Source organism: Pimephales promelas, chromosome 2 (assembly GCF_988280905.1).
Source record: "Pimephales promelas chromosome 2, fPimPro1.hap1.1, whole genome shotgun sequence".
Taxonomy (NCBI): Eukaryota; Metazoa; Chordata; class Actinopteri; order Cypriniformes; family Leuciscidae; genus Pimephales; species Pimephales promelas.
The window spans coordinates 26,965,272-26,986,993 of record NC_142770.1 but is presented as its reverse complement, the minus strand read 5'-3'; the positions used below and the strand labels follow the sequence as shown (position 1 = coordinate 26,986,993).

The window sequence follows — 21,722 nt, the reverse complement described above, 5'->3', positions numbered from 1 at the left end:
TGATGTTCGACGGCGGCATTCATCTTTGTAATGTAGGCTACTAAATCTGCTTCAAAATCGCAGCGCTGGCGTCACTCGTCATTGTGTAAAGCCCGCCCCAACGTTTCTGATTGGTGGAAATGGGTTTGAATGAGCTCTTTGCCGGACCTAACTTTTTTCCCAGGCTATGTCTAAGCACTATTAAATGAAAATGAAAAACTTCTATGTTCGTATTATAAGCGGGATTAGTTGGCTATACAAGGGTGCATTTTGGATAATTCTACTATGGTATTTACCAAATATTCTTAATGCAGTACTGGTGCTTCCCTAGACTTAACTTACTGGGACCATTTTAGAGAATCTGTGTCTATGTGAAATATAATATATTATGACAATATAATATACATTTGAACATTCATTGTACATCTAGCCTCTAGTCTAGAGAGAATTTGATTGTTCATATCCATATATTTAATGATGAAACCAGTATATATATATAAAAAGTATAATATATATATATATATATATATATATATATATATATAAAGTATAATATATATATATATATATATATAATACTTTACACACACAATGGGCTTACATTTAAAAATGACTATGTAAGAATGTAAGACTACAAATGACTTCATATTTCCTTGAGCCGTTCCTGGTTGATAGTTTCCCCGGTGTTGCTGTGGGTTTCCTCTGGCTGCACCAGTGTTGTATGCACATTAAAAACATGCAGGTATATCGTGTGTGTCGTCTCTGTGACAGACTGCTCATCTGTTCAGGGTGATGTTATACCTTTGGCCTGTGGTAGCTGGGAGAAGCTCCAGCACCTGGATATTTCAGGCATAAAATGTGGTGCTTTTTAAAGGTCAAAATATGTAAATGGACTTAGTGAAAACAAAAACCTTTATTTTTCCACTATAACAGAAACTGTGGTTCAAAAACAAACAAACAAAAAACTCTCTTCATGAACCGGTAATATTATTAACATTGATTCAGAGTAATTTGAACATGATCTTCAGGCTGCCAGGTGGGTGGCCATGTCTTCTTACTGAGAAAAAGTAAAAACAGCAATCAATAAATGAGAAGGACAGAGGTTGTTGTAATTTACAAAGGTGAATTACGTTGCCATGTAGGTTTACTTATTCTTACCAGGCTGGACAAGGCAACCAATGCACCAACACCTCTTTACGTCCCTGTAAATTAGGTAAAATAAAGAGCCAATTACAAAACAAATCATCATTACATTTTAATCTGTACATATCATTACATCACTTACTAATTCTGAAATTTTAATTCCAATTCTTCATTTAGGATTCTTATCATTTTAACCACAACTGACCAATAATTGACTCACACCTGAACTTTACATGTTATATAGCTAGATTTTATGTTATATTCATACTACACTGTAGAAGACAGCACTGTAGTACTGTACAGAATTTGTATAATAAAATATGAATTTACAATTCTTCACTTTATTAATCATTGTTTGTAACCTGGTTAACGCCAGACCAGGGGCGTAGCATTTCAAATGTGAGGGGGACAGAATGTCAAGCATTATACCTTTTTTTTACAATTGCATACTGCATTTATATTAAATGGTAACACTTTACAATAAGGTTTCATTAGTTATCTATCTATCTATCTATCTATCTATCTATCTATCTATCTATCTATCTGTTTTACTTAACCAAAACTGTCTTTCATATTGAAAACATTCAAACTTCATGCTTTTAAAACTTCTTCAAACTTTCTGGTAGGCTTTTTAAAGAAAACTTAACATTTGTCTACAAACCTTTTTAATCAAATTGTAAAGTGTTACCTTATTATATGGTATACATCATGTACACATGTTACAAGTACAACACTGCATGATTCAAGCTTTTTTTAAAAGCCAGTCTATTACTTTTCACCTGTGAACTTTCTTTTTTTTTTTTGAGTGTCATCCTCTTTCTGACCTGACAACCCTAGGCTCCCTGTTTCTTGATCAATCTTGACAACACAGAAGAAGAAAAAAAACATTAAATTAGTGCAATAATATTATTGAACCCTATAAATTAAGACCTATATCAGAACATTAATGCATACAATTGCATACTGCATTTATATTGAATGGTAACACTTTACAATAAGGTTTCATTAGTTATCTATCTATCTATCTATCTATCTGTCTGTCTGTCTGTCTGTCTGTCTGTCTTACTTAACCAAAACTGTCATTCATATTGAAAACATTCAAACTTCATGCTTTTAAAACTTCTTCAAACTTTCTGGTTAGGCTTTTTAAAGAAAACTTAACGTTTGTCTACAAACTTTTTTAATCTAATTGTAAAGTGTTACCTTATCATATGGTAAACATCATGTACACATGTTACAAGTACAACACTGCATGATTCAAGCAAATAAGTTCGATAATGGCAGAAAATTAGGCAAAGTTATTCATCAATGACAATGAGCAACCAAATTCGGATACCACATTACAACTTACAGTTCTTGACTTTTTTGCGAAAAAAAGTGTGAAGTGTTTTTCGCCGTTTTGAATTCCTTTCGACCTTCGACGATGGATTCAGTGCGGGTGCGAGCACGGGCGTGTGGTGATGCACGAGCGCGAGTGACTGATTACCATGGCAACGTGAAAGTCACGTGTAGATACAGTAGATAGGCGATCTTTTCTCTTTGAATTTTAAATCTGTATCTATAAATACACATTGGCTCGCGAAAACCTCAACATGTCGTGAACACTTCCACTATGAAAAAGTGCGGGGGACAAATTTACATTTTATAAAATGTGGGGGGGACACGTCCCCCCTACGCCCTTGCGCCAGACCACGTATCATTGAGAATGAGACATGGTCTGGAAACCACATATTCATTTTCTACTATTTGAGGCATGGTTTACGAATGCCCAGAGACGTATTATTGGGTGCTACGAATGCCTATCAAATGTGTCTGTACGTCACTCATAGCAAATCGGTTCAATTACATATGTAGAGTGACAGAAAATTAGATGAGGAAGAAGACGATGAATCAGAAATTTATGTTTACACAAAGGCTGTATCAAAAGAACTTCACGTCCGCTGCCGAGATGGATCCATAGACATAAACAAACTGCTATGGTGTGTCGCATAGACATCGTCATTGTCTTGCTGCTCCCTGCCTGTTCTGTGATTGATTCCCTATCTCAAGCGAAAAATTTGGTTAATGGTGTCCAGGCTAGTGATCGACCGATATATCGGCCGGCCGATATATCGGGCCGATATTTGACGTTTTTACGTGTATCGGAATCGGCCGATACACCGCTGCGCGTTCGCCGATAGTTTTTTTTTCCCCGGCGTTATTTATAGACAGGCGGCCACGGTCAGCTCTGTGCTGCTAGAGACGCTGCAGTTCACGAGCTCCGCCCTCCCCCACTAGCAGAGTGCAACCTGCTCTTCACGAGAATGGTAACTTAAACTTTCAAAGGATCTTTTAAATGTTTGACTGCTGAAATATTGTCAAACACTTTGAAAATGGAAACACGTCGCCCTATAACTGTTATGTGCTTGCAACTAAGCAAGTTTGTGGGTCCAAATGGAAAACGCCAATGCCTCGTCTATAAAACTTAACTGCTTGCCATTGTATTAGGGAGCTGCAAATAGCTAAGGTGTAGGCTATCCGTTCAGTATGCATTAGGACTGTCTATGAATATTCTACATTCGAATATGTATTAATTTTGAAGGTGAAAATTAATATTTGAATATGGAAAAACACGCCCGCGGTTGCAGACTAATAACGTTACCACAGCTGCACAGCTCGCTTGGAGCGCTCACTGTCGGTTATATACTGTGAAACTTCAATCACTGAATGAAGCCTGCTATATTTGGGACACGAGTCGCGACTCGCAACCTTAAATTGCTTGCACAAAACTCTTGATCAGCACTCAACATTTGTTTGTTGTTCATTTAACCGACGCGCAGAGAGCGTGAGGGCGAGAGAGAGAGAGAGAGAGAGAGAGAGAGAGAGAGAGAGAGTGCCTGAGCAAGTCCAGGCGAGAGAGTGAGCTCTGCGTATTGCTTTTTAATACGTTGTTAAATATGTTTAAACTCAAATAAACTATCTAATACTAGTAGTTATGTCTCTTTGCATTAATGTGTCCTGTTATTGACGTAATGCGCGTCAACAACAAAACGCGCTACGGGATGTTCGAATATGTTTTTTAGAGGGAAAATGCAAACGCCATTTGAGTAATTTTGACAGCCCTAGTATGCATACGGGTGCTGTAACGAACACTGGTCATACGCCGCCTTCACACTGGCAGTTGAAATCAGCTCCGATGCGGCTGCGAAACGACCGGAAGTCATTCATTTCCTATGGAGATTCGCAGACCGCATGCGAATGGGTCCGAAACGGGTCCGACCGAGTGCGGTGCGAAGAAAATCGTGTCCGTTGGTCATCCGGATGCGTTCAAAAATTTGAACTCTTGCGAAAAGCTACGGACGGTTCCTATCCGACAATTCCAGCGGAAGTTGAGCGTTGCTATGGTACTGATAAACAAACCTGAATTATTAACTTTTAATAAAATAAATATTAATTTTATAATGATAATTTGTGATGTCATTTTTTATTTTCATGACTTTCTAACGTTTATAAGGGCAGTTAATACAATTAAATTGAAGGTAGACATTGAACTATTGACCACTATATCACATTTTTTAGCCGACCTGACATGTCAACGTCCTGAGCAACTTTCCTCACGCAGCATAACCCTCATCAGAGAGATCATACAGAACTGACAGAATCAAACTTTAATCTCTCCGCCATTTTTGTTCTACCCGCGTCCGACGCTTTTCACTGTGTAGTACGACGTCCGTTGGGAACGTATTGCGTATTACGGAGCTGATTTCAACTGCCAGTGTGAAGGCAGCGATAGGATTAAGTAATGCCAACGTTGTTCAGTGTTTTTTGTGGGAGATTTATTCAGCGCTCTCCTGGCTGAGGTTTGGACGCGTGTGGTGTGTGTCTCCCTCGCCATCGCAGTGATATAAAGAGACTAGACATGCTCATTTTATTTTATGTAGAAAAATTGAAACCATGCAGTATATAGTTCGTTTCTTTTAAAATGAAGTACAGTGTGCACTGTGCACTTTATTATGCTGGTTGCTACTGTGTGCAATAGTGTAATTATTTAATTTATGCTTAAATATTTATTTTCAGCACTGAACTTTTTTTGTTCTACTTTATGTTTTTAATATTTGTTAAATTGTTTATCTACTTCTTCTTGTTCTACCTCACATGTTTTTACTATTTGTTAAATATTAATTTTTGAAGTTAATTAAATGTTACTTTTATTAAATTGAGACCTGTAACATTTGTTAACATCATGTTATTTTTAAGATGTAAATTGAGGGAGCAAAATGTATCGGCTCCAAATATCGGCTCAAGAAAATCGGCAGCCCGTATCGGTCATCGGCTAAGGCTGATGGGGAAAAAATCGGTATCGGTATCGGCACTAAAAAATCCATATCGGTCGATCCCTAGTCCAGGCTGCCTAGCTGTGTGAATAAAATCGCACTGTGGCAAGGCAGCATGGGGAAACCCAGGCTACATTGTTTGTGTATTGATGTGTGATATTCCACCTTATGCTCTTTTGCACTGCCTGTACTCATACTGTAATCAGTAAGCAAATATAAATTCTATTGCAGATATTTATTTTTTTGCAATAAAGTACCCTACAGATTAGCATACATTGAATGTGGAGCTCTTAACATTATAACAGAGCTAAATATTTTGGGATACTGATCCATTCATAGCAAAAACATAAATGTATTACTTAATTTAATAAATTATTATTATTTTTTTTTTAATTTTGTACATGAAAACATCACCGGTATTATTAAAAATACAACATTAAGAGATTGAGGAACAATGGAAACCTTTCTGAGACGCGTCTTGGATACAAATTCCACTGGAAATACGTCCAGAGACGCATGAAATGGACATTCTGTACAAATGTAGAATTTGGTTAGAAATAAATTACTTAACTTGAAAAGAGGATGTCTAAAAGTTAGAATGCAAAACAATTTTTAAACATCTAAAAATCTAAACAGCACTGAAACAAATATAAATATTATGAGAACTTTCCAAATGGATGAAAATGTTTAATAGACAAGCAATGCAAAGAACTGACTGTATTGTGTAACATTTTATACCTGTGTCAGTCTTTTTTTGCCGCTTTCTCTTTGCTGCCATGTTCACAGCTGATTTGCTGTGAAGGAAAACAATTTTTTAGCCTTAGTTCAATTTCAGATTTGAAATCACCAATAAAATCTGACAACTACAGTCTGTCTCATTATTGTTTATGCTATATTCCTAAGTATATATATATATATATATATATATATATATATATACAAAATATATATATAAATAAATAAATAAAAATTGGAGCAGATTGGAGCAGCCAATACGCATGAGCAGTCATGAGCAGACCCTCAGAATACTGTCTATTTCTAGAGCCACCGGAGCTTCTAACAGCAGTTGGGATGACATATTAACTTTTCTAAAGTATTAACTATATATAACTCTATATAATTATATATAGACTTTGCTTCACCCCATTATCTTCTACTCACCATTCTGGTTTTAATATGACTCCCTCTTTCTCTCTTCTCTCTTCCTCAACAGGTCTCTCTGGTTCTTCCCTTCCATTTTCCGTCTGTTGTTCTTCAATGTCTGCATTTTTCACTGATAAAATGTCTTCATCTTCTACAGCCCCTTCATCTTCTAAGCCCTGTCTCTCTGTTCCATCACCCTCTGTGTCCTCTTGCCGTTATTTTCCTGGACTTTCGAATCTCTCTTCCACAACAGGCCTCTCTGGTTCTTCCTCCCCACTTTCTATTTGTTGTTCTATGACCTCTTCTTCTTCTGGAGTCAAACCTTTAAAAAAGGCACAATTAAAGTCATTTTAAAACTTTGAAATAAAGTTTAGTTAAACAAAGAAACTTGTATAGCTACAGTATTTTGGTATCAGTGCTTGCAAATACAATTTACCCTGTAAAATATGCTCAAAGAGGATGAGCATTTTTTCCATCACCATATGTCCCTCAGGTGGGAACTCAACTGGGCACTGGACCTCTGCTTTCCACTTTTTGCCCCTCGAATATTTCCCTAGTAGAAGGAGAGGAACATATCGTCTCGGTTACGGATGTAACCCTCGTTCCCTGAGTAGGGAACGGAGACGTTACGTCAGAAGTGACGGAGATTGGGGGTTTCGCATAGAAAGCCAATCCTCTTCGAGTATTTAAAAACGAGCCAATGGCATGCAATGCCTTGGGGCTGCGAAAATTTGCATAGCGTACTCCGCCCTACTCCGTGAGTATAAAAGGAGGAAGTGAACGCAACCGCAGTATGTCTTCGCTGAGGAGCCAAGACTGAACTCGGCGTCTACCCAGCGATACAGCAGAAGTGGCAGGGAGACGTAACGTCTCCGTTTCCTACTTAGGGAATGAGGGTTACATCCGTAACCGAGACGTTTCCTTTCGTAGTCACTTCGAGTTACGTCAGAAGTGACGGAGATTGGGGGTCTGTGCCATCACGCCATCTTCAAGCTGTCTTCCAGTGCCCTGCGAAAGTCTGGACCCCTGAAAACCTTCCTTAGGGGATCCCGCTTTAACACAGGAATACCAAGGTACACTGGGAAACATATCCCGGGAGGGATATGCAACCAGATGCCTACCAAAGGGAGGACTTACAAATACGCATATGGCCGCAAGGAACACATATGGAATCACTGGAGCACCAACCGCAGGTGGCTACTGGAATTTAACTCCAGGGGTGGCAGATGGCTTGCCAAGGGAAGACACATGCTCAGAGAGGCTTACAGTGGAAATACACATGAGACAGTTACCATGGGGAACCGTGCACATGGAGGCACCCAGCCAGCATCCAGAGCAACAGCAGTGGTGCCCGCATCGTAGGTGCTGGAGGACTCAAGGCTTCAAAGGAAGAACTGAGGAGATATCGCACTTATCCAGTCCGTGGAGTGGAATGGCGAGCAAGCGAAGACACCTAAGCGGGTCCAGTACCGGCGGAAGCGAGTACGTGAGAGGACACCGGCTCAATTCGCAGATTATAGAATCTGGCGAAGGTGTTGGGTGTCGCCCAGCCTGCAGCTCTGCAAATGTCTGTTAGCGAGGCGCCGTGCGCTAGAGCCCAAGAGGAGGCCACACTCCGAGTGGAATGGGCCGTCACACCAAGGGGGCACGGACAGCCTTGCTGCTGGTAAGACAAAGCAATGGCGTCCACTATCCAGTGGGACAGCCGTTGCTTTGAGAGAGCCCTTCCCTTCTGGCTCCCCCCATGACAGACAAAGAGCTGGTCTGAGGTCCTGAAACACCGCGTTCTGTCGACATAGGTGCGGAGAGCACGTACCGGACAGAGCAGTGCCAAGGCTGGGTCTGCCTCCTCCAGGGGCAGCGCTTGCAGGTTCACCACCAGGTCCCGGAGGGAGTGGTAGGAACCTTGGCCATATATCCAGGCCGGGGTCTCAGGAATACGTGAGAGTAAGCCGGCCCGGCCCGGCCCGTGCAGGTCCCTTACTCTCCTGATGGAGACCAATGCAATCAGGAGTGCTGTCTACATAGGACAGGGCAAAAACTCTACCGACTGCAAAGGCTCCAGGGGAGGCCTCTGCAGAGCACTTAGATCTAATGAGAGGTCCCCAGAGGGCAGGAGGGGAGGGAGGCGGATTTAGCCCCCTCGCTCCCCTCAGGAACCTGATGACCAGGTCATGCTTCCCATAGACTTACCTTTCACTGCATCATGAGACGCGGCAATGGCCGCGACATAAACCCAAAGGGTGGAGGGCGACAGCCTACGCTCCAACCTTTCTTGCAGGAAGGAAAGCACGACTCCGATCAAACATCTCCGGGGGTCTTCTCAGCGAGAAGAGCACCAGCTGACGAAGAGGTTCCACTTCAACGCGTACAGGTGTCTCGTGGACGACGCTCTAGCGGAAGTGATGGTTGCCGCCACCGCAGGTGGCAACGAACTCAAACCTGCCCCGTCCCGTCCCGGAGCCACATGTGTAGTCTCCAGGATCAGGACGAGGGTGCCACGGAGTGCCCCGTCTCTGAGTGAGTAGATCTTGTCTCAGAGGAATAGGCCAAGGAGGTGCTGTCGCGAGGAGCAAGAGTTCGGAAAACCACGTCTTGGTGGGTCAATAGGGGGCTACCAGCAAGACCTGCTCCTTGTCCTCCTTGATCTTGCATAACACCCGTGCAAGGAGGCTCACTGGGGGAAACGCATACTTGCGTGGGCCCCGCGGCCAGCTGTGCGCCAGCGCATCTGAGCCGAGCGTACCGTCGGTCAGGGAATAAAACTGGGCGCAGTGGGATGAGTCCCGGGAGGCGAACAGATCTATCTGTGCCTCCCCGAACTGGTCCCAAATCAGCTGGACCGACTGGGGATGGAGTCGCCATTCGCCGGAGATAGGACAGACCCGTGACAGATCGTCGGCTGCCATGAATACGCATCCGTGGAGACAACGAGATACCTGGAATCTCGCTGAATAGGGACGCCGGTCCGTAAAAAGCTGAGGTTCGACCACGGGAAGAAGGTTCGGCGGCACGCTGGAGTCACTGGAACTCGGAGCGAGCCGCGATGCCATGCCCACCTCGGGACTCGATCGCAAAACCACAGCTGAAGCGGTCTCATGAAGCAAACCGAGCGCCGTAGCCGCGGCCACGGATGCCATATGCCCCAGGAGCCTCTGAAATAGTTCAGTGGAACCGCACTCTTGCCCTCGAACTGTCGAAGACAAGTCAGCAGTGAGTGCGCGCGCTCGCTCGTGCGCTGCGCGGACATGGCGACCGAGTCTATCTCCATGCCGAGAAAAGAGATCCTCTGCACGGGGCAAAGTTTGCTCTTTCCCCGGTTGACCCGAAGGCCCAGACGGGCTAGGTGCCTGGTCCAGGTCTCTGTGTTCGCAAACCTGTTCTCGAGAGTGTGCCAGTATCAGCCAGTCGTCGAGATAAATCAGGGTGCGAACCCCGTGTTCGCGAAGGGGAACAAGGGCTGCCTCGACGATCTTCGTGAAGACGCGAGGTGACAGAGCTAACCCGAAAGGGAGAACCGTGTACTGATGCCTGGCCTCGAGGCAAACCGAGAGCGGTCTGTGTCGAGGCAATATGGAGACATGAAAGTACGCGTCCTTCAGGTCGATTGCTGCAAACCAATCCTGAGGCCAAACGCATTCGAAAATGCGTTTGGCTGTGAGCATTTCGAACGGTAGTCGAAGGAGAGTACGGCTCAAAATGCACAGATCCAGGATTGGCCGTAACCCACCGGTCTTCTGAGGACAGTGAAGTATGGGCTGTAGACCCGGACCTCACCTCGGCTGGAGGGACCGTCTCGATTGCACCCTGCGCCAGGCAATCTCCGCTCTCGTGACCGGGCATAGCCACCGACCACCGTGGAGCGAACTCCCCTAAAGCGGGGAGGAGACCTCGCGAATTGAGTCGCGTAGCCGAATCTGATCGTTCTGATGACGCAGCGGGACAGGTCGGGGAGCTCTAGCCGGGATCCCAGGAACTGAACCAGCGGAGTCATGCGAACCACAGACGTCCCCCCGGAGGGGCAGCGGTACAGGGAGACCGGCATGCGCACGGGAGTTACCCTGTGCGGATGCACAGTCGATCCCCGTTCCCCAACAGAAGAGACCAGGGAAGGCAGAGCGTTCCACGGGGGTCTGTTCTGCCTGGGGTCTGGCGATAGAGGGGGAGGGGAGTCGTGTAGTCGGGGGACGGCACACGCTCCCATCCACACCCTCAGAGACAGAGAGGAATGAACAGGGCGACGCACTGGACGTCGTGCGCGCTCATTCCAGTCTGTGTGCTCAATGACAGTGTCAGCTTTTCCTCAACCAGCTCAAGGAGCTAGCTAGAACAAAAGATTCTCCACCGGGGAAAGGAGGGGCCCTGCTACCACCTCCTGAGAAAAACCATGACACTATCACTGAGCGGCCCGCCTCAGGAACATCGCTTCGCCTGGCGTTTAGCGGGGCACACGGCCTGAGGGGGGGGGGACTTTTTTTTTTAAGTGCATGTCAGTTCCGCATGCAACTCGGGGAAAAAGGAAATTGTGGTTGGCCGTGGCCGTGAGGCGGCAGCGTTACCCAAAAACCAATTATCCATCCGCGAGAGATCGGGATAGGGCGGAGTTTCACCCCCACCCGATGCTCACGGAGGCCCGAGATAGCATGGCCATCATCGCGGGATCAGACACGGCGACTCCGACGCTCCCGAGGGAGGCAACGCGGCCGCATCCTCACTTCCCGAGGAGTCAAGCCCGCCTTGTGATGCTGCGATCGTCATCGCATCACTCTCTGGAGCGCTGAACGAAACAGACGGTACCTCAGAGAGGCAGACGTCTGAAGCGATACAGCGCTCACTGGCTCTAACACAGGAGCGGTGGGTGTGACCCGAGGCTTTAACTAACGTCGGGGGTAGTGTCACACATTCACCGTCATATCACCCTATCCGTGAGTTGAAGAGCTTCTATTTTTAGAAGCAGAACGAGTAACGGACACGGGGACTCTCACTATCAGATCATTGAGTCTCGATCACAGTGTAGAGATGCTCATGTTCCCCTTTAGAAGGAACATGAGTCATCCGCGAACACTGCTACTGCATGCTGAAGCCCAGGCACACACAGAGCAGCGATCGCGACCATCAGAAAATGACATGAAACGACCGCACCCAGAAGAACACGAGCGAGTCGTCTTTAAAAAGACGTGCCGCGTGCAGCACTTTCACTTAGAGAGGAGGAAATTCACTCTTTCAGCGCTGAGGCGACCAGGGAGAAGCGCAAAGTCTGGCAGACCACTGCTCAGATCGCAGGCGATGCAGAATCTCGCTGGGTACCGCCGTCACACCAACACTGAAGAGGACGCTCGTCTCGAAGAGTCTTGAACAGTGAGAATGGCTTTCAGGAGTGAAGAGTTCTCTTGGCTCCGAAGCGAAAACATACTGCGGTTGCGTTCACTTCCTCCTTTTATACTCACGGAGTAGGGCGGAGTACGCTATGCAAATTTCCGCAGCCCCAAGGCATTGCATGCCATTGGCTCGTTTTTAAATACTCGAAGAGGATTGGCTTTCTATGCGAAACCCCCAATCTCCGTCACTTCTGACGTAACTCGAAGTGACTATGAAAGGGAACCTAGGGCTTTCAGCTTCTACATCTAAAATATAAGAATGTCAAATGGTACAGCTTTTAAAAAATATGCTTATCATCATGTGACTCCAAGCCAAAGTGTGTGTGTTTTTTTTTCAAATGTCCAGGCTTATTATTTATATTATACCATAGAATTTTTTGAAAGGATATTCAGACTGTACTAAAAAAAATATAAAAAATAATATAAAATAAATAGTAAGTAAATGGTTTGCTAAAGTTGAATATGACAAGCTTTCAGCTTTCAATGAATATTAGTTCACTGGTCATATTTGTAACACATCCAGGAAACCTTTTTTAGGTTATGCAAGGCTAACTGCTATTTACTTGAATGGGGAACTCGAAAAATATTGTAAAATCAATCAAATCCGACATGATCACCGATCTGTCATAAGATCAAATAGAGTTAAAACTAAATATTGTTGAGATTTAGGCTATTGTGAATGTGCAGCAGTTCTCCTTTTTCTGGGAACCAGAAATTCAAATGGCAGCTGCAGTGATGAGTGACTTTACCAACTGCCTATTAGCGCTTTTATTTACAAAAGTTCTGCCCATTAGTGGCAAATTAGTAGCCTGGCTGCGCCCTCCTACGCACTTCCGCTCAATTTCATTTTACTTCTGTACTACATCTGGGATCGCTCCATATCCTTAGGTTTCGAGAAATCAATTTTTTGTAGGACCAATCAGCGAATAGAGGGAGTGGCTGAGAAAGATGACGTTGATGTAAGCGCGTCAGTTTGAGTTCAGTAATGGCAGCGGAGAAAGACGTGAGAAAAGCTATTCGGTCCGTTGTTGGAAAAGAAACTGCCGAATATACAGAATTTAAAGCCGGATTGTTATCGTCTAACATCTTGTTGCACAAGTGAAGGAGGCAGAAAGTTTGGAAGTTTGTGCTGGGCAGTTCGTGCACGATGACCGTGACATTTTGGACGGACGGTTTAGCCTGGTGTTCGCGGTGTTTAGAAGCCCCGAGTCTTGGCTGCTAAACTATTGTTGAAGATCCGCTCAGGAGTCATGTCAGTCGCTCATATTCCCAACTGTAAATTTACTGATTCTTGTGATGAATAGAACATTTTGAGCCCCTTTGTGCACTCGTGCAGGAGGTTGGTGTGTCAGTTTTACATGTTGTAAATCATACAAATTGGTTGTAATTAAAAAAATAATAATAATTGTCATAAATAAAAATGTGAAAAACCATACTTTGAAGATATTTGATTTTCAGTTTTAGACGGCAATGGTTAATTTGTTTTACTAAAAAATATAAATGCCACATAAAAATGTACAAACACATACTTTGAAGACCATAATTAAGGTAATTAAAAAACAATAAGACGTAATATGAAAAATTTTTGTTTATTACACATCTGCAGATAGAGACAGACTGATCATTCACTGTAGCTGCTACAGCATTTGCGGCAGATCAGAAAACGACCACAGCGGTGTATTTGTAATGATTAGACACAGCTTCCACCGTTGAATGAATATATCACTGTCCTTCGTGTCAAATATACATTTCGAATTAATAATTGTTCCTAGATTAACAAAACCTGCGGCGCTCGTTGACTGAAATCCTATTGTAAACATAATCCTACAAGGAAGGAAACGTTTCTCAATGGAGCGGTTCCAGACTCTATGTGGAAATGAAATGAACTAGAGTCTGGTTTAACCAGGCTAGCAAATTAGTGGAAATAATATGAAATTATTTTAAACTCATAAATTAATAAATAAACTCATTTATTTTCATTATCATGAATTTTTTTCAGAATTGGTCAAAATAAACAGTATGTGATTGTTTTTGGGCTGTTGTAATCTACATATCTGTGATCTACACGTAATGCCTGGTAAAGACTTGACCTGACCTCGTCATAAATTAACCAAAAAACATATAATGCATCAATAAAAAGTAATCAGTATTAGTAAAAGTAACTAAAACAGCCCTCTCAATCTTACGCTAGGTTTTATCCTAAAATACATTATTTTAAACAGACATTAATCGCCTGACTGTATGGGGCTGCATGTGCATTGCTCACTTTAAAGAATAACTGACAGCATTGGCACACGGATATCGAAAGCTATTGGTATTTGCAAATTACAATAATGTGAGCTAACAATAACTGAAATGTTTTATTCTTTTGCTAAATACTTACTTGTGTTTTCTGACGACGAGTTAGATGAACGAGGCAAACTTGAGCACTGCAGGGGGCGTGAAAGCGACGAGGCGAAGGCGCCGAAAATGTGTAACGATCGATTGGTTACCAAGCCAGTGGGTGTTTCCATACCTGGAGCAGCAAAGGACTAAAACTCAGGGCAAATTATGTACCTTTTTTAATTTATTAATTTATTTGTATTAATGATTGGTCAATACTTTTACTATTCCGAACACAATCACAAAAAAGAAACAAAAACGCGTGTATTTGTAAGCAAAAAAGTCTAAATCAGAGAGCAGAACAAATAGAGCAGAACAAATAAAGCAGACAGACATAACTACTATAACTAGCATAAATGATTCACATTGAATTATTGCAAAGTCTTTAAACATTTTGTTTCACGGAAATTGATTATTCAGAATTAAACTGTAAAAATATAAAAAAAATAATGTTTGCTTTTACTTCTTATGTATTAAATACAGGCAATTGGTTGTCACGTCTGTAACATTGTTTTATCCTCATAAATTCGAACACGAAAAATAAAATAAAATGAATATTTTATGTTCTGTGGAGAGCCAACCTCATTTGATTTGTGCAGTGTAATTGAATTACAAAAAATATTTATTTTGCCTCCTTAAAGATTTTTTTGTCACGCATGAATGCATGTCTATTTCCTTAATATTAAATATGAAAACGCAGACTGATATTTTTCTAATGTCTGGACTCCTTTGAGGGAGTAGCATGGATAGCCTAAACAAATGTTTCAATATATTGGTATTAATGCTTTTTCTGAGAATTTATATTTCAAGTTTTGACTGCAAATGCCACGTCCATAACGCTGGAATTCCCCAATTTTAAATAATTTATCCTCAACTAGTTTTGTGGTGTGTACGTATTTTATAATGTTAACCTCAAATAATACTAATAGAAGGCCTAATTTAAAGATGTGCATTGGATCTGGACGGAGTATAACGCTGCGTTGGAAGGGGTGTCTCGCGATTCTGCAGATTTGTGGATCTGACTCGGCCTTACCATATGGGCCCGGGGCTGACTTGCTACGCCACATCCTGGGCCCCTTTCCTGCAAGATCGGCGGCGTTTGAGGGGCCCCTAATTGGCACGGGGCCCTGGGGCGGCCGCACCCAAGCACCCACGCTATCTCCGCTACAGATTTCATGGCTTTTTCCACTTCAGCCATACTATCTGCATCACAAACATTTTTAAAACTCTCATCTACTTTGGGGATCCAATCTTTAATAAGATCAAAGAATGCATCTGTGTGTGAATAAGAGGAGGAATACAGTTTACTAGAAATTGTAGATTTCCTTAGAAATCTCATCAGGATCTGTGCATTCTTGGTTATTAATTACCAAAGACTCAATACAATTACGCTCCTGTCTCCTTTTCTCCAATCTACAAAAATATGGGTTCACCCTCCTCTATCCACTTTGCCCTTGATCTTATATACGCACCTTTGGCTTTATCAACATAAATGTTGTCTATAGAGAAGATTGTATAATAAGGCCCTGTCCCAATATCCGCACTTGCGCCCTTGTGCCCCTCAATGCGCGTTCTCGCTAAGGGGTGCAAGACCGTAGGGTGTCCCAATCCTCTAATAGTGTTCTCCAGGGGTGATCAAAAGGGCACTTAATGCACCCTTTTCGTAAGTGCGCATCAGACCTCACTTTGCTATAGGATATTACCCAGGATCCTTGTAGGGGAGAACGGTTGCTATGGTGCTGTTCGGGAGCGGAAACTCCAAAGATAAAGGATGCCGGTGTGGTGAAGAATTTTTCAAAAATATTTGTGTTATTGGGTCACGAAATGTAGTTTTAAGAGTTTTTCAGTCGAGAATATAGTTGTTTAAAGTTAAAATCTTTTTATGAGGCGATATGTCTCAATACAGAGTACTTCAAAAACAAGTTAAAAGGGAACTTAAGCTGGCCAAACGTAATTATAAAAACAAAGTCGAGAACATGCTGAGCACAGGCAACTCACGTCCTGCATGGGACGGCGTGAAAGCCATGATGGGGATGCAGCCTAAGAAGGGTCCGATTTCCATAAATGGTATAATAATAATAATAAAACTTTATTTTATATAGTGCCTTTAAAAGTAGTATCTCAAAGCACTTTACATAAAAAATAATGGAATTAGAAAGATGCACAACAGTCTAGGCAATAAAAACTAAACAAGCAATAAAATAAAAGGCAAATATAATAACAATCACAGTGATCACACAATCACATAAAAGCCACCCTAAAAAAAAATACGTTTTAAGGGAGGATTTAAAAACTCTAAGTGATTCTGCATTTCTAATCTCAGAGGGCAGGGAATTCCACAATTTTGGAGCTAAAGAAGAAAAAGCCCGATCACCCATAGTTTTTAGCCGTGTTGTTTGGACGGTTAAAAGACCAGCTTCAGAAGATCGCAAAGCACGTGTAGGAGTGTAGGGGGTTAAAAGCTCACGCAAATATTGAGGGGCCAAGTTATTCAGGGCCTTATAAGTGAGCATGAGGATTTTAAAATCAACACGAAAACTGACTGGAAGCCAGTGCAATTTTTCCAGGATTGCTGTAATGTGTTCCCTTGCACTGGTCCCAGTCAGAATTCTAGCAGCTGAATTTTGAACCAACTGTAATTTACTTAGGGTAGCTTTAGAAACCCCAGCCAGCAAAGCGTTACAATAATCAATTCTTGAAAAAACAAAAGTATTGATTAACTTTTCAGCCACAGAGAATGTCAACAAAGAACATAATTTGGCAATGTTTCTGAGAAGAAAAAATTATGTTTTGACTGTGTTACGAACATGATGGTCAAATGTTAAATTGGCGTCAAATATCACCCCCAGATTTTTTAGTTTAGTTTGCAATTTCAAAGCTGAGCCATCCACACTTAAAGTTATGGACTCTGCTTTACGCAACTGATGAGGTGAACCAATAAGCATCATTTCAGTCTTATCACTTTTCAGACAGAGAAAGTTTTCAGACATCCATTTCTTAATCTCAGTAAAACACTGAGAAATAAAAGACACAGGCATATTGACATCAGGTTTTGAATGTAGATAAATCTGAGTGTCATCGGCATAAAAGTGAAAGTTAAGACCAAGTGTTCTTAAAAGTTGGCCAAATGGAAAAATGTAAATACTAAAAAGTAACGGGCCCAAAACTGATCCCTGGGGAACACCAGAGCGCACCACACCGACCTCAGACTTGCAAACACCCATCACAACAAACTGCTTGCGATCAGAGAGATAGGACTTAAACCAATTTAATGAAGAATCAGAAACTCCAAAGATGGTCTCTAAGCGATTGATTAAAATCGAGTGATCTATAGTGTCAAAAGCGGCACTAAGATCAAGAAGGATCAGTATAGATAGACGGCCAGAATCAGAAGCCATTAACAAATCATTAGTCACTTTGACCAGTGCTGTCTCAGTGCTGTGCAGTTTCCGAAATCCAGACTGAAGTGGCTCAAAAAGATCATTAGCAGAAAGATGAGACAGTAGTTGAGAAGCCACTGTTTGTTCTAAAATTTTGGCGAGGAATGGAAGATTAGAGATGGGTCGAAAATTATTCAGATTATCAAAGTCCATGTTGTTAGTTTTTGGTACAGGGGTGACAGCAGCAGTTTTAAGTGCAGCTGGCACAACACCAGTGCACAGGGAGTTATTGATAATTCTCAAAACAAAGGGAGAGAGGGAATCAAAACATGATTTAAAAAGGCAAGATGGTATAGGATCAACTCTAGAAGTTGAGGCTTTCAGTTTTGAAACCGTATTACCCAGAGACTGGGAATCATGAATTGCAAAATTAGAGAGCGAGACACCAGAAAATGCAAATGTATCTGAAGAGGAGGCAGCAACGGTATGAGTGGCAACAATGTGGTTTCATATATTGTCAATTTTGGTGCTAAAAAATTCCAAAAACATATTACAAAGGTGAGTTGAAGCAGGGACATTAGAGACGCTGTGATTTTTAAGCAGCTTGTTGATTGAGTGAAACAGTTTTTTTGGGTTTCTCTGATTGCTGACAATTATACGAGAAAGATAAACAGATCTTGCTGACACAATTTCAGCCTTATATTTGAGTAAGCTGTCTTTCCAGGCCTGGTGATGAACAGCTAAACCTGATGTGCGCCATCTACGCTCCATTTTGCGACACAAAGTCTTCATGGCACGCAGATCATCATTGTACCAAGGAGCGGAGCGTGCAAAAGAAACAGATCGTGATTTCCAGGGAGCCAGCGTATCCAGGCCAAACAACAGTACAGAATTCAGCATTGAAACATTGGCTGCGTCCAAAACCGCATACTCAATTAGTAGGTACTTAATTTCAATAAGTACTTACTCAACGAGCGCTAAAAGAGTAGGTACTTTATAGCCAAATCTCGTTGAGTATGAATGAGAACCGGACATCTGCCATGTTGACGTTATCATGTGACCTACTACGACGCGTTATCATCATATCACAAGCGCAAAGAAATGAACAGCGACACGTTTAATTCTTCTATCTATAAATATCTTGACATTGATGAAACTTTCTCATTTTGTTGTGGTATTGTTGAAGAAACAGCTGATATTTTTTTTATTAAGAAACCCCCAAATCGTCACCTCTTGAATATATGTTGTTAATTTCTTTATTTTATACCCAAAACGTTTCTCCTTTAAGTTTTCCTCCTTTTCTTGATGAATTTACCTCGTTTCATCCCTCAGACCTATAACAACAAAACAACATTTTACATGTATTATGAAGAACTATTTAAAGATATTTAGCCTTGTTATTGTTCCTTTTTCCTGTATTATGATGTAAACAAACCAATGATCTTTATGTTTTCTGTTTTGTCATTATGACTATTATGGTATCTTTCCATGATCTTGTATGTAATACGTTTATAAGTTTAAATTATGAGTGACAGGTGTACTAACACTTCATAACATCAGTGACTCGACAGCACAACCTAGAACAGTTTTCCTCTGCGTTTGTAATGTCTGCACAAAGGAGACGGGCAGCTGGTCGAAGATCTCTTTTGGAGAAAACTGTTGATTTTATACTCGAAAAATGTAAGTATCACTCCTTAAAAATTAATATTACCTCAGAATGAATTGCATTGTTAGCCCACCCCAAAACTTAAACAAAATAATAATATTAAATGCTGACCAATACTTAATTATATAACTTTTTTATATACTAAAAATATAATTTAATATAACAAGCAAAATGTAATTTGTTTTGTCATATGACAGTTATGCATGAATACATTTATATTCATAAATGCAGTGAAACATCTCAATTATCAGTCAATCGATGAATTAATGGATACATTAATTAAATAATTCAATTTTATATACTGACAACAATAATAAAAATGAATAAATGAGTAAAAGAACAAATAAAAGTAACCATCACAATAAACAAATGCATTATACAAGTCAACAACACATGAAACAAAGCTTTATTCAAACTACAAGCATGTATTTACAGGGCTGAACACCACATCCTAATGCCGTCTCAACACAGCGGTTCCCATTCTGCGGCTTTATTCTGATGAATTCACCAGAGGGGACTGTGCCTTCGTCCCGGAGCTTGTTGCTGCGCTGCGCTTCACAATCTGAGGCAATAAGGGCAGGTGGAGAGATAGAGGGTCTTGTAAGGGCAGGTGGAGAGATGGAGGGACTCATCCATGGCACCACTTCCAGGATGCAGCTCTAGGCTCCTCATCCTCAGTGCTCACACCAGTCTGCAGACATTTCAGATCCTACAAAAATGCACAAACATTATACAAAAGCAGTAATTTTAACACAATGTCATTTGATTTATGTATTAAAAATAACCTTACTTTATATTTGAGTAAAATCCCTAAAACAAATGCTGCCATCATCTTTCCTTGCAGGTCTTGCTCCACCACAAAAGCTATGCAGCAAATGCACAGAAATCAAGAATCAGAAAAGTGTTGTAATTTCTCTACTTGAAATTTGTACAATAATTCAAATAAACTACAATTTAAGATTGAATAGATTTTGTTATCCATTTCTGTAGTATACTCACTCAGAGCCTTTCATGACAGCATTCAGCATCATGAGCCTCTCTCCAGCAGATAAACACACGCGTGTTCTTCTGTCCCTGTAACATACAGACAAGATTCACATTACGAGTTCAACACTGAATTTACATGCTGAGGTTGATGTGTTAACTCACTTTTAATCCAACTTAAATGTTCCTCAATATATCAACACTAATAAGGGACAAATTAAATATAACATATTTAGTTACTTTATAGATTTGTTTATTTACCTTATTTACAGTAGGCCTACATTTGTGTAATGTAAGTAGTGTTGACAACAGTGAATTATCCTTCATATTAATAGCACACATAACGTTACATCACTCAGATGTATTTTTCATGTTGGGATGTGCTCATCTGCAATACTTAAACAATATTTTCATTTCAGATGTAAATAGACATTTTAAATAAGCGTATTTAAGATGTAACGTTATATGGTTATGTAAATCCATTTTAGAAACTTACGTGTAGCGTACTTACTGGAGCTCCCCAGTTTAACTAACTAATAAAACATGTGTTTACAGCAAAATCACAACTATACTATACTGTCTAAGTCCTTTAGACCTTCAACAGTTAAAACGTTTACTCTATAGTAGTTTAACACATACGATTTAAACACAAGAAACCGTGTTTACTCACATTTGAAAACCCCTGCTGATCTCCGATGTTGATAATTACGTATGCTCTCCCGTGGCCTTCTGGGATAGAAGAGTATCCATCGGATGAACACTCAAAAATCGGGGCGAAAGCAGGAGATCATCCGGGAACTTCTCGCCTACTCTTTTATGAGTACTGAGGTTTCGGACATACTACTCCTTTCAAATACTGTTTCCCCCTACTATATAGTACGAAAGTAGGAATATTCGGACGTACTATAAGTATACGTATGCCCGAATCTCGCGATAATTAGTACGTCACTCTGGTAATTCTCGCCTACTCTTTTATGGATACTAAGGATTTGGACATACTTATTCGCTCGCCTACTGCTTTTTCCATACTATATAGTAGGGAAGTATGCGGTTTCGGACGCAGCCATTGTCATTCAGATCAGCAGATAGAGAGTCACAGTTTAAAAGAGAAAAATCAGAGGGCTCAATAGATCTCCAATTCCTATAATTTATGATGCGTGAAGTGATTGTATACATGACTGGTATTTCCAAATTAAAAATGACAGCCCGGTGATCAGACAGACCTAAATCAGTGGTAGATAACTGAGTCACAAATGAACCACTGGAAATCACAAGGTCTAAAGTGTGGCCTTTATCATGCGTAGGACAGTCCACTAGTTGGTCTAATTCAAAGCACTCCAATATGGACAGAAAG

General features: G+C 41.4%; 1 protein-coding gene and 1 long non-coding RNA gene across 2 annotated transcripts; both read right to left on the bottom strand.

Moving 5' to 3' along the window:
• Positions 1-877: 877 nt before the first annotated feature.
• On the bottom strand, positions 878-10,623 carry LOC120476337 (uncharacterized). The gene is made up of 6 exons (XM_089132780.1): positions 10,356-10,623; positions 6,597-6,786; positions 6,174-6,229; positions 5,898-5,965; positions 1,138-1,181; positions 878-1,036 (listed from the first exon to the last, which is right to left on the bottom strand). The coding sequence occupies exons 1-6, from the start codon at positions 10,621-10,623 to the stop codon at positions 970-972; spliced, it is 693 nt and encodes a 230-aa protein (XP_088988906.1). The 3' UTR covers positions 878-969.
• A 9,149-nt stretch (positions 10,624-19,772) lies between these two features.
• LOC148995896 (uncharacterized) lies at positions 19,773-21,430 on the bottom strand. The gene is made up of 4 exons (XR_016145983.1): positions 21,039-21,430; positions 20,384-20,458; positions 20,175-20,248; positions 19,773-20,093 (listed from the first exon to the last, which is right to left on the bottom strand). It is a non-coding gene; the product is annotated as an uncharacterized LOC148995896 (long non-coding RNA).
• Between the last annotated feature and the right edge of the window lie 292 nt (positions 21,431-21,722).

Excerpts from the sequence above, each read along its gene's own strand:
- LOC120476337 (XM_089132780.1), bottom strand. The coding sequence starts at position 10,623 with ATGCCGGTCTCCCTGTACCGCTGCCCCTCCGGGGGGACGTCTGTGGTT. Across the intron at positions 6,787-10,355 it reads AGACGGTCCCTCCAGCCGAG|AGGACACAGAGGGTGATGGA; the intron begins GTGAGGTCCGGG and ends AATAACGGCAAG. Across the intron at positions 1,182-5,897 it reads CCAAGACGCGTCTCAGAAAG|GGACGTAAAGAGGTGTTGGT; the intron begins GTTTCCATTGTT and ends CCTAATTTACAG.